The sequence below is a fragment of the Elephantulus edwardii genome, unplaced genomic scaffold, assembly GCF_000299155.1.
Source record: "Elephantulus edwardii isolate Elephantulus edwardi_28Jun2011 unplaced genomic scaffold, EleEdw1.0 scaffold00286, whole genome shotgun sequence".
Lineage (NCBI taxonomy): Eukaryota > Metazoa > Chordata > Mammalia > Macroscelidea > Macroscelididae > Elephantulus > Elephantulus edwardii.
The window spans coordinates 2494750-2508479 of NW_006400036.1; the positions used below are offsets into that span (position 1 = coordinate 2494750).

Here is a 13730-nt window from a genome sequence, read left to right on the forward strand (position 1 = left end):
TCTCTCTCTCTCTCTCTCTCTCTCTCTCTCTCTCTCTCTCTGCTTTAAGACTTTGTTTTTAACAAGCAAGTTTGCATTCTCTGCATATTTTTAGTCTTTCTCCAATCCTGATCTTTCTCCTGCATTGTTGTGAGGTGCCATTGAGTCCATTATGGCTCAGAACAGGAGATCTGTCCTGCTTCCTTCTCACATTCTCTAATATGCTCCAGCCCATTTTTACAGCCAGTGTCAATCTATCTTGTTGAGAGTCTTTTTCTCTTTCTCTAACCCTCCACCTCTGCTCGCCACACAGAATAAACAAGTATGGTGAAAAGATCCAGCCCTGACCCATGCCTTTCCTTACTGTCGACCACATGAGGTCACTGTGGACTGGAGCTTCCTAGAAACTCAGGGGCCGCAGCAGTAACTAACTGTCCATGTCCTCGCACTCCAGGCCTCATTAAGGGCCCTCCAGTTGGCGGATCGCAGCAGCTGCTAAAAAATCTTTACATCTAAGCGTTTGTCCACGCTAAGTATTTCATGTCAGCAGGGCATTCTTGTAACCACAAGCCATAGTAACCACCCCAAATCGCCAGCAATTAGACGAGGAATAAGCTTCTCCTCGCCTGATTTGAAAAGGGCCTTTATGTGTTAAGAAAAATCTTACCCTTTGTGCTGCCACATTTCTTGCTGATGTTTTTCCACTTTGTCGTTTGCTTTTCAGTTTTGTCAATAATGTCTTTTTAAATTGTAATATTTCTAATACTTTAATATTTTTATTTAGTCTAATCTGTTATTGGTGTTTTTAGGTGCCTTCTAATTTATTCTGATTGTTGTTATGTTATGTACTGTCGAGTTGCCTGCAACCCATAGCAACCCTATGTACAGCAGCACTGAACCTTTCCCTGTCCTGAGCCAGTCTCACTGATTCTGACACACCAACTGCCATTGCCCCAGTTACTTTATCATTCCATCTCATCCGGGGTCTTCCTTTCTTGTGCTGTCCCTTTGCCCTTCTGAGCATGATGTCTTTTCCAAGAATTGGTCCCTCCTGGCCACGTGCCCAAAGTAAGTGAGACGGAGCTTCCAAATCCTTGCCTCCAAGGAGAAACTTGGTTTCACCCTCTCCAAGACAGACTTATTGTTTTCTTGAAGGTCCATGGTATGTTCAAGACTCTTCTCTAGCACCACAACTCGAAGGCATAGATTCTTCTTCTGTCATCCTTAGTCATTGTGCAGCTCTCTGAAACATAAGAAGTAATTGAGAAAACTATGGCCTGGATTAGGTGCACCTTAATCTCTAGACTGAAACCATTGCTTTTCAGCACTCTGAAGAGGTTCAGGACAACAGATTTTCCCAATGCAATTCATCTTTTGGTTTCTTGACTGCTGGTGTTAAGAGTGTTGATTGTGGAGCTAAGCAAGCTGTAATTGTTAACAACCTCAATCTTTTCTCCATCTATCATGGTTCTGCCAATTGGCCCAGTGGTGAGAATCTTTGTCTTCTTGATGTTGAGCTTCAATCCATATTGAAGACTATTGTCTTGACCTTCTGCTGCCAGTGCTTCAGGTCTTCTTCAGTTTCAACAATCAAGGTTGTGTCATCTGCATATCGTAGGTTGTTGATGAGTCTTCCTCCAATCTTGATGCCACATTTCTCCTCACAAAGCCCTGCTTACCTAATGATCTGTGTTCTGCATAGAGATTGAAAAGGTATGGGGACAGGATGAATCCCTGATGCACTCTTTACCTGATTTTGAAACACGCATTCCTATTAGCACTCTTCTATTCCTGATGGTTTCCACCTTTCAAAGGCCTTTTCCACGTTGTTGTTATGTGCTGTCGAGTCTTTTGTGACTCATAGCGACCCTATGTACAACAGCCCTAAACTCTGCTCTATCCTGTGCCAATCACACTGCCTCTGACACACCCATCCTGATTACCCCAATCACCGAATCAATCCACCTCATAGAGGGTCTTCCCCTCCTGCGCTGTCCCTCCACCCTCCCAAGCATAATGTCCCTCTCCAAGGACCTGTCCCTCCTGATAACATGTCCAAAGTATGTCAGACAAAGCCCCAGAATCCTTGCCTCCAAGGAGTAGCCTGGTTTAACCCTCTCCAGGATGAATCTGTTTGTTTTCTTGGAAGTCCATGGTACATTCAATACTCTTCTCCAGCATCACAGCTCAAAGATACAATTTCTCCTTCTGTCTTCCCTAGTCATTGTTCAACTCTCTGATGCATAACAAGTGATTGCAAAGACCATGGCCTGTATCAGGCACACCTTAGTCTCCAGAGAGACACCGTTGCTCTTGAGTACTTTAGTGAGGTCCCTAACAGCAGACTTTCCCATTGCAATACGTTTTTTTATTTCCTGGCTACTGGTGCCAAGAGTGTTGACCGTGGAACCGAGCAAACTGAAGCTGTGAACAATCTCAATCTCTTCACCATCCATCCTGATGCTACCAATTGGTCCAGTGGTGAGAATCTTTGTCTTCTTGACATTGAGCCTCAATTCATACTGAAGGCTGCAGTCACTGACCCTCTGCAGCAAGTGCATGAGGTCCTCTTCAGTTTTAGCAAAATATTCACTGGCATTATAGTCTCACACTTTTATTGTTTCCACTTTTAAAATTTTTTATTTTACTATTTTTTTGTGTGTACCATCAAATCGGATCTGACTGGTACAGGAGGAGTTTGCCCCTCCTTCTCCAGCAGAGCATCTGGGGGATTTGAACCATGTACCTCTGGGATTGCAGTGCAGCTATTGTTTCCATTTTTACATTTAAATAATTAAACCACTTGCTATTAAATAGTGCTCTGGTGGTTGAGCAGGTAAAGAGTTGTGCTGCCACCCCAAAGGCAAGCAGTTGAAATCTACCAGCTGTTCCTTGGGATCAAGATCTGCAGTCTTCTCCCCTGCAATTTATGATTTCTGAAAACCTCCTTGTGGGTCATCTGTGAGTCAGTTCTCACTCAGCGGCGATGAGTTGTTGGTTTTGCTTTTAGCTATTAAATTGTGTTTAGGGTATAATTTTAGGTTTTCCAAATGTTTAGCCAGTTGTCCTCATGCTATTTATTGCATAAGCCATCCTGTCCCATCAATTTGAAATGTCACTTTTAAAATTTAATAAATTCTTATATGTGCTTGATTCTAAATTTTTACTTTTTTCATTGATCAGTTAATTCCTGTACAAATGAATGCATTTATGTTTTCATTTCATCCATTTATCAAGACTTTCCAAGAGACACTTGTTTATCTTTTGAAACAAGCTCTAGTATGTCCTTCACAAGTTGGGGAATTTTCTTTTCATAGTTGTTTACTCACATGAGGAGAGCTAGTGGCATACTGTAGCTCTGGTGGTCCAACGGTAAGGAATTGCTCTGCCAACACAAAGGTATGTGGTTTGAGTCCACTATATGTTCTGTAGGAGAAAGATGGGCAGCTTCCTCCTGTATCATTTACAATCTCAGAAATCCCACTTTGGGGTCAGCTATGAGTCTTTTCCAACTCAACAGCACATAACAACAGAGGCAGATTGCATAATGTATTGGCTGGTAACCAAAAAGTCAGCGGATCAAATCCACCCGCTGCCAAGCAGGAGATGGGCAATTTCCTCCTGTAAAGATATGCAGCCTCAGAAGCCCAGAGGTTGCTCAGAAGCCAGAATTGAGTCTATATTAGTAGGGTAATACCATTGGAATTTAGATTGGCTTCTGGAAATTAGAGTTTTTAGCATATTAAGTAACCCCTGGGAGCATGGTATAACTTTTCATTTATTAAAGTCTTTGTATATATATCCCTTAGGACAGCTGTACACTTTCCATCATATGCTTTGCTGCATTTCTTTGTAAATTGGATTTTATGTCTGATTTTCCCTTGTTACTCTTGTGAATGATATCTTTTCTCTTTTGTATTCGTTGTTGTTGTTGTTGTGGACTATGGAGTCAAAATAAACTCATAGCTGAACCTCCAGCGAGTTTTCAGAGGCAATAAATCTCACAGGAGGAGATTGTTTATGCTTTTCCCAAGTAACAAGTGGTGAATTCGAAGAACCATATGCCTTTGGGATTGCAATGTCACTTCTTTCATATCTTACTAAGCTCTTAATTTACTTTATTGGTTGCTTAGTGGATGTCTTCTTATATTTTCTGTTCAGATGAAGGTATTAGCATATTAACTGACTTGGCTACCTGAAAATGTGTCTGTATAAACATGACAGATATCTGGGCTGGATATTAAAATAGTTCTCCTCAGACCCTGGAAGCTGTTGTACGAAGAACGTTGAATACCAACCTCATTTGCGCTTCTATGTTGGAGCCATTTTCCCCAGCCAGGTTGTGTGTAGGATTTTTACTTTATTGCCTCTCCTTCCCTTTGTAATCAATCATTTATGTGGCCTAAAACTTACTCCAAAAACAGTTTCCACAAGAAAAGATTTGAAGCATTTGAATGATGACAACATTCTTAGCATAACTAATGTCAGCATGACCTTTTTGAAGGGAACAATATTTCAGTTGGTCATATGAGGGTCAGAGGGGCTTTTATTGGACTGGACATGAATTAGATGAGATAAACTCAAAACTTCTTTTCAACTCTTATAAGATTCTATTTAGATGCCCTGTTATTCTTGATAACCATATGGAGTTGGGGAAGACCTAGTAGACATGGTACCAGTCTTTTCCTGATAACATGCAAACATTAATTAGTTTATTAATAGATTCTAATACCACCAGAACTGAAAGAGTTGTCATACCATCTGGCTCAACCTCTCATTTTCCTTAGAAGAAAACACAGGCTTTCAAAAGTCGAGTAGTTTGTTCAAGGTCACTGAGTCTAGAACCTAGCCCAGTCAACGTCTTTCCTTGCTGATTATACTTTCAAGCATCTCTTCTCCTCCAAGCACCTAGCAGAGTGTCTCACATGTGCAGGTGTTCAGGATTTGTGGAATTAAATTGGACTTCTTGAGAAGATTGAGCCTTTAGATAAGTATATTTTTTTAAATCGTGATTTTAGTGAAAGTGTACAGAAAGGTTGAGTTTTCACTCACTCCTTGATACACGTTTACCTCCCTCTCTTTCTCCCAGGTCACTTTGCTATGCATGTTCCAGATTAATTGTCATATATTTAATATCTAATCATCCTTTCCTTTCAGACTATCCTTCCCTTCACCTCTTTCATTATCTGTCCACTCTTTTCCTGTTCTACCTGCTGCTCCTGTGTCCATCCTATTTTTAGAATAGCGATCTAATGTAGTATGTGTCCTTTTGTGACAGATGTTTTACTCGGTAGAATGTCATCCATACTCATCACGTTGTGTAGTATTTTACAAATTCATTGTTTTTCAGTGTTGTGTGATATTCCATGGCGTGAATGTACTAGACAAGTACATTTTAATGAGGATTAGAAGCTGTGGTTGAAACAGCTTGAAGTGTATGGAAGGACCACGTGTGTTAGTGTATCACAGAGGTTAAGTGGGGGCTTTGGAGCTTCTCTATTAAGAAAATGATGCCTCTCACTTACTCTGAGGTGACTGAGATATTCTCTGCCTCACCCACAGCCCCCCTCTTTTGATACATCTCGGACTGTGGACCCCTTCATCCTAGATGTCATCACCTACTATGTTCGAATGGGCACTCAACCCATATATTTCCAGATCTATAAAGTCAAGGTAAGCTTCCCTCGTGGCTCCATACTGACAGCTGGATCCAGATACCCTGCAACCGAAATGCCTTGGTTCTGAGCAAACTTTCCCCAACACTCTTGGTTGTGATATTCTTAATCTGTGGAAGAACCAGACAAACATTACATTCTAAGACCTCAAATGCGAGAATAAGATCTTTATGTGGAAGATTCTGCTTAGCCCTTGATCCCATGTAAAGGATTGGAAATCAGGAATCAGTTGACATGGAATTGCTTCATCTTGTCTCTGTTCATAACCTCCTGTTCCTTCTATGCTCTTCCACCACACATCTCTTCAACTTCTTAGACAGAGCTTTCATTTTTCTCATCATACATCACCCCCTGAGCCTTTCTTCCAGGCAGATTCTCATCTGAACCACTCTCTCACCTCATCCTTCGTGTCCATCTGTGTCGCTTCCCTCTCCCTCCCGTCTCAGTAAAACTCAACCTCAGATTGTACTCCAGTGTGCCCTACCTATTGAGAAGCCTGGGCTTTTGAGCATCACCTGGGAAATAAAGAGTCTGGTTGGACTTGATGTGTCCAGCTTCAGCAGGGTCCACAATTCTTGCTTGACAAACTCCTTCTACCCCTGAAACAACAGTTGTCCCAACTTCACCAACTTCCTCAAGCCCTCACTTTCCTCAAATGGCCTTTCCACATAAAATATCTGGAGTTGTTAGTTTCCCATGCATGCCAATGCATTCATCTACACCCATTCTCATCTCCACAGTCTCTTCTCTAGTAGACCCTCCCTCTGTGTCCTTGTCCTGTCTGCTACAACCTCTTCCTGACCCTGTCCCCTTTAGTCATTCCCTCTCCTTGTTCCTCCCTTTCATTCTCTCTTTATAACCCAAAATAAAGAAAATTACTTATCTAGAAGACACAGTGTCCACCCATCTTCCTACAGAGAGTAAGCACAACAGGCTTGAGAGGGGACGTCTCCAGACTTCCTTGAACCATGAACAGTAGATAACCCTCTGGTACTATATTTAAAATTGAAAGTTAAAAAATAAAGATTTAAAAAATATCTCCTGAGACCTTCTTAAAATCAAATGATAGCTTAGCTCAACTAGTTAAAGAAGTCTGCATTGAACTCTCTTTAAAACTATGCATATTGGATCAAATTGACATAGCAACTTGGAAGATTAGATAGAAACAGTTGTTGTTGTTGGTTGTTGGGTGCTTTCAAGTCAACTACAACCCATAGTGACCCTATAAACAATAGAGCTGAACGTTGCCCAGTCTTGCACGATCCTCACCCTCTCTGATACACTCAAGCTCCTCCTTCAATCCATCTTGATGAGAGTCATTCTCTCTTTTTCTAACTCTCAACCTTTCCCAGCATGATGTCTTTTTCCAAGGACTGGCCTCTCCTGACAAGATTCCCAAAATACAGTATAGGAACCTTGTCATAGTCGTTGTTACATCTACTCAAGTCTGAACCAAGCCATAGCTGATTGTCCAACGGGTTTTCAGAGGCAGTAAATTCTGTGGGGGTAGTTTGATTGTCCATCTTTCTCCCGAGGAGTAGCTGGTGTATTTGAACAGTCTGCCTTTGGAATGGCAGCTCAACTCCTTTACGGAGCTGTACATTTATGTTAGTAGAAGAGGAACAACTTAGAAAAGAGGGGTGAGGATGATAACATAATTTGAAGAATATAATTAATGCCATGAAATGGTTTGTGGAGATACTGTTTAATTTTTGTATGGTTTGCTGTGTATATCCTCAACAGCAAGGATTCTTGAAAGGATTTAATATAGGATAGGGGATCACATGTGATTTGGTAGAAGGTTTAAGAAAGCAGAACTCTGCTCTGCATTGATGCTCTCAGGCAGTGAGTGTAATCTGATGGCAGGAGAGTTCAAGAGCCCTTACAAGAGGGCCTGGAGCTATGAGGGATTAGGAAGCGGCAGGCACTCATGGCTGCAGGTTAGGAGGGCTGGTGGAGGAGGAGATTTGCACGAGGTGAATATTTCTGTCTAAGCAGGATTATAGAGCAGTCTGGGTATTGCCTTCATCTGTCCTCTTCACAGAGAGGTCTTGTCTGCTGGGCCTTCTATGAAATGGATAATGGTCAGTAGAAAGCCAAGGCCAAGAGGTCAGTCCCAGGCCAGCTCCTGGCTTTCACGGCTACTTTTCTATTTCTTGCAGCTGTGTCCTCAAAAATCCCTTGGCAGCTATGTCATGTTCTGACATAGCTTTGCCCTTTCTCAGCACCACCTCTCGGCTCCTCTGAGTACACCCCACCCAATCTCCACAGGCTTGTTCCAAAGACAGATCCCCTCTCACCAGCCCTGCCCTTCCTGGCTCCTGGGTGCACACTACAGCTGGTTTAGGTTCTTCTCTTACTCCCCATGTTTTCCTCCCCTGCCAGTGCCTGTGAGACACTTCACTTGCTTCCTACCTTATAAGAATTTTATCCCTGGCTCACCTGCCATCACCACCCCAACACATCCATTACACAGAAGTGGCTACCAGTAGTGGACACTTCGTTATTAGTTCATTCTCTTGCTTATATTGCACTTATATGTAATATAAGTTTATATGCAATTAGTTTACTCACCTGGGAATCTAGGATGGGTGTGGAACACTCTTGCTGCCTCTACATTCTTGATGACCCCAGTTTCCTGTGGCCTAAGGAGTCCACTTCCAAAGCCCCCTCTCCCTTCTCCCTAGATCTTCTTCAGCGATGGCAGCCAGGACCCTGCTGAGGACGTTTTCCTCACGGAGCTGAAGGTGAAGGTTCAGGACTCCAGATTCCCCAAAGGTGAGCACCTGGTTTCCGTGTTCAAAGCTCACTTGGACTTAGCTTCTGCCAATAGCAGAAAGTTCTTACACACCTCAACTGTGGGACAAGGGTCAGATCTGTTGTTCACAGGGTCGCTATGAGGTAAGATCTGTTTCACAGGGTCACTATGAGGTCAGATGTGTTGTTCACAGGGTCGCAAAGAGTGGGAAACCTGCTCAACACCAAACAACTGCCGCTACCATGGCTGGCCTGACAATAGGCTCCCTTGCTTAACTTTACACGCTGCTGTATACGTGGGCGGCCTTGTGTGCTGCCTAGACTCTCCTAGGCAGAAAGCAAGCAGGTGCTGACTTCTGTCCGGGAAGACAGAACATGACAAATCGCTGCTCAGCTGCAGCCCTCAGGGAGGTGGCCAGGCCAGGATACAAGAGGTGGGGCCTCAAGCCTCTCCCTAGGTGGCCCAAATGGTTAGCATGTCTGGCTGTTGTTGATTGTTGTTGTGTACTGCTGAGTCGGAACTGACCCATAGCTGATCCTCCAGCAGATTTTCTGAGGCAGTAAATCACACGGGAGGAAACTGCCTATCCTTCTCCCCGTGGAGCAGTTGATGTCCTCCCAGGATTAGTGTACTCTTATTCACCTGTTAAGGCTCAGCTTGTTGTTGCTATTGTGTGCTGTCATGTCGGAACCAACCCAAACCCTTTAGTGGGTTTTCAGAGGCAGTTAATCGCACCAGAGGAGGTTGCCCATCCTTCTCCTGCAGAGCAGCTGGTGGATTTGAACTATGTGCCTTCAGGATTGCAGTGCTGTTTCTTGCCACTCGTCTCTAAGGCTGACTGTTGCAGTACCAAGGGAGAAAGGCCTGGCAAGAGAGGCCTAGGAAGCCCATGGTGCACAGTTCTGCTCTCACACGTGTGAGGGCCTGTGAGGTGCAAAGAACTTGATGGCAATGAGTTTGTTTTTCCAACTTCCTGCAGATGGTTTTCTCTCCAAGAAGCGAGGTGTGGCAGAGGGCCAAGGGGCCGAGCTCTCCATCTGCTACCAGAAGGTCAGTGTTGGTCCTGTGCATGGGTGTGGACAGCACAGGCTGTGAGTGGAAACAGGGGGAAACTGAGCCAAAGCTATGCCGTGCCCTGTTCTTGAGGCACCTCCTTGTCTGAAGCATTTCACTGGGTTAGATAGATGGGAAAGGGATGTTCTTATGCACAGGCAAGAAAGTTTTCTGAATTAAGGATCAATAGAGATAGCCCCTCACTCAAAATCTCACTAGATGTCCAGATGCCTGTGCTTTTCCTGGAGACTTAGTGCTGTGATCAGGAAGGATGAAGAGGCCAGGACCACTCTAAGTCTGTATTGGCTGAACTCTTAGTGGACTTGAGGGACACAGACAAGACTCACAGGGCAAGACAGGAAGCAAGGACAAGAGATGCATACTGATGATGCTGTGAGGATGTCTGGGGCATAGTGCTAAGTACCCCGTCTGTCCCTGTGCCCCTTTCCCCAGGCCCTGCTCAGCCACCGGACACGAGAGGTCACAGTTTCTCTGCGAGCCACTGGGCTGGTCTTGAAGGCCATTCCAGCCAATGACTCTGAAGGTGAGGAGCCTGGAGGAGGGAAGAGGAAAAGAAGGTGTAAGGTCGCTGAGGAAGGACAGAACCCAGTTCAGGCCAAGAAAGTTTCTTGAGGAAGAACTACTGGGCTGGCTCTCAAGCAAAAGACCAGCCTCAACTAAAAGTTAGAGGGGGCTTTTATATTCTCTTATAAAGAACTTGGGGAAGGGTATGCTCACAGATGCTTCCTACAAGACAGGGAAGAGGGCTGGGGTCTCAGATAACTATTCCTGGGAAAAGAGGGTTAGGGTAGTTTCACATCCTTGACAGAGAAAAAGCACAGCTGCTGTTTCCTGTGACTGGATTCTTTCTGAGAGAGGAAGGAAAGGGCTCTGCAGTCCTAATAGAAGGGACAAGAAGGGACAGGAGTAGTTATGGTACGTTCACACAATGGAATATTACACAGCACTAAGGAGCAATGATTTTGTAAATTACTCCCTAACATGGGAGGGACTGGAGAGCATTATGCGGAGTGAACTAATTCAGTCTCATAAAGACAAATAACATACAAGACCTTTATGAAGAATGAGTACAAGGGAGGGGGCGCTTAATCATAGTTTCACACAATTTGATGGATAGAGAGAGGGGTGGTTAAAGGAAAGGGTAAGGATCTAGTGTGAAAAACAATGTATGTGAATTTTGTAAACTTTGTAAGTAAACCAGTGTAAAATGAAAAAAAAAAATAAAAAGGGGGCAGGCGGGTGAAGCAGGGAAGGTGGCCTTCTACATTCACTGTGGTCACTAACCAGGTTGGGCTCAGCACTGCCTGTGATTGCCTGGGATAAAACAGGTCCCCACCTCGGCTTGTTTACCATCTAGTCATGTGGCCAGCTGCAGGGCTCCATTGGAAGGAGGGCCTCTCTGTGGGCCTTCAGGTTAGACACAAATTGGCAGGTGTGTGGGCTATAGGAAAGGGTGGTAGGCAGCTTTGCACCTCTGAATCGGACCCGTAGACTTGGTTACATTTTGCTTGAACGGTTTTATTTTGAATGTCTTCCTGTGGGGCAGAGACTTTGTAGTTCAGAGAAGGCATAAGTGACCTGAGCACTTCAATCTGGCTGGGCCTGGGGAATTTGGATTAGTGATCTTTGGCCTCCTGGAATAATGAGAAGGAAGAGAGCATGGATTAATACCCATTGCACACTGTCCCCAGAGGTCAGGAGCTGTGCCAGCCATGTTTACCATATTCACTTTTTAAAAAAAATTGTAATTTTAATAAATATTTACAGAGGTTGAGTTTTCATTCATTCATTTATTGTTGCACATTTTCTTCTTGCCTCCTCCCTTCTTCCTCCAAAGTCCACGTGCAACACACCTCTTGTTCCGGATTGTTAATTGTCATACATATAATGCATAAGCATATATTCCTTTTGGACAGTCCTTCCCCTCATCTGTTCCAATGCAGTGTTCATTATCTAGCCAGTTTTTTCCTATTCTCCCCCAACCCCCTACTTCAGTCCTATTTAATAGGTTCAGTGTTATGGAGTATTTGTCCTTTCATGACTGAAGTATTTCACTCAGGATAATGTCTTCCAGGATCACCCATGTTGTGTAGTGTTTTAAAAGTTCATTGTTTTTCAGTGTTGCACAATATTCCATTGTGTGGTTGTACCACAGTTTTTCTATCCACTCATTTGTTCACTCATTTAAGCATAATAATCCTAATGGGTTAGCCGTGTCTTTGAGCTGTGGTGTTGGAGAAGAGCACTGAATGTCCCATGGACTGCCAAAAGAACAAACAAACATGTCTTGAAGAAAGTAGATCCAGAGCACTGCTTGGAGGCAAAGATGATACAGCTTTGCCTCACACACTTCAGGCATGTTACTAGGAACTAATATTCCTTGGAGAGGGTGCCCAGAAAGTCAGAGTGTTGATGAAGGAGAGGAAGAGCCTCAACCAGGTGGGTTAACACAGTGACTGCCACAATCAGCTCTGGTGTGTTAGGAAGGCAGAGAATAGGACAGGGTTCAGATCTGTTGTTCACAGGGTCACTATGGATTGTATTCAGTGGCACCAAACAGCAAAAACATCCCTAGCAGATAAGTATTATTCATCTCAGGAACTTTCTATTGGAAAATATGACAGAGTAATTTACCCTCTAAGATCACAACGTAAAGAAGAGTCAGAGCTGGGATTCAAACCTATGCTGATTCACACAAGAGTCCATATTGTTATTACTATGTCCCATGGCCCCACTGTGAGTCCAGATCCCAATAAATGAATCTAGAGGGATGCGGCTCATAGATGCTTATACAAGTCTAGCAGGAGGCACCTTGTTTGTCCACCACTCTGTCCTTCCAAGAAATGGTGAGTTCAAGAAACACTTGTTGAATAAAAGAAGTGCTATTTTACACTCCACCTCCTAAGAACATGTTTCTAAAACTGGATGCTTTTGGAATATCCTAGAAGAAATGAAAAATGGAAATACATTACCCACGCTGGCATGTCTGGGAGGAAGCCATCTCTGCTCCACCCTCTCTCATCCAACTAGAATAATGACTTCTGTCTCTGAAATTCTTGGGGTCTTTATTAGTCCCGTGATGACACCTCTCTGTCTACAGTGCACGTGTGTCCTTCTTTGGACATCACAGCTGCTAAATGATCTTATATTTGGCATAAAGGGTAAACTAAAAAGACAGCTACCGATTTTATCAATTCCTGAGCAGGTAAGATGAGTCTGTGGATGGTGTGAAACTCCATAACAGCCAGGACAATTTTAACTGATAAATATTTAATGTCACAAAGGAAACTTCTAGTCTTGGGAATAACTCTTAACCCAGAGATGGTTATAGATCAGTGGGTCAAGAGAGCTGATTCCAGAGCCAGGTGGGCTGGGGGAAAGTCCCAGCTTTGCGAAACTGTCTGTCTACGTGATGGTAGGCAAGTTAATTGTGACTCTTCGATTTCCTAATTTCTAAAATGGAGATATTAAAAGCTACTATTTTTTTGTCCTGGAGAGGGTTAAACCGGGTGGCTCCTTGGAGGCAAGGATTCTGAGGCTCCGTCTAACTTACTTTGGACATGTTGTGAGGAGAGACCGGTCCTTAGAGAGGGACATCATGCTTGGGAGGGTGGAAGGACGGCGCAGGAGAGGAAGGCCCTCTATGAGGTGGATTGATTCAGTGACTGGGATAATTGGGATGGGAGTGTCAGAGACAGTGCGATTGGCACAGGACAGAGCAGAGTTTAGGGCTGTTGTACATAGGGTCGCTATGAGTTGCAGGTGACTCGACGGCACATAACAACAACAACAACATGAGGTATTATGTGTATATATAATAAACTATAAATATTAGCTTTTACTTTGTGATGCTGGAGAAGAATATTGAGTATACCATTGACTGCTAGGAGAACAAACAAGTTCTTCCTGGAGAGGGTGAAGCCAGGCTGCTCCTTGGAGTCAAGGATTCTGAAGCTTCGTCTGACATACTTGGGACATGTTGCAAGGAGGGACCAGTCCTTGGAGAGGGATACGATGCTTGGGAGGGTGGAGGGACAGCACCGGAGAGGAAGAACCTTGATGAGATGGATTGATTCAGTCACTGGGGTAATGGGGATGGGCATGTCGGAGACAATAGGATTGAAAAGGGACAGAGTGAGGTTTAGGGCTGTTGTACATAGGGTGGCTATGGGTCACACGTGACTTGACAGTACATAACAACACCAACAGTTCCTTCACAAAACTTTCACCCTTACCACCTGACT

The 13730-nt window shown here is 43.9% G+C and overlaps 1 protein-coding gene across 1 annotated transcript in view; it reads left to right on the plus strand.

Moving 5' to 3' along the window:
* Nucleotides 1–13730, plus strand: part of PIK3R6 (phosphoinositide-3-kinase, regulatory subunit 6) — a 66088-nt gene that overhangs the window by 37451 nt on the left and 14907 nt on the right. Inside the window, exons 13-17 of the mRNA XM_006900522.1 lie at nt 5542–5652; nt 8342–8432; nt 9392–9462; nt 9919–10009; nt 13243–13248. Coding sequence (XP_006900584.1) covers nt 5542–5652; nt 8342–8432; nt 9392–9462; nt 9919–10009; nt 13243–13248 — 370 coding nt within the window. The remainder of the gene's footprint in view (nt 1–5541; nt 5653–8341; nt 8433–9391; nt 9463–9918; nt 10010–13242; nt 13249–13730) is intronic.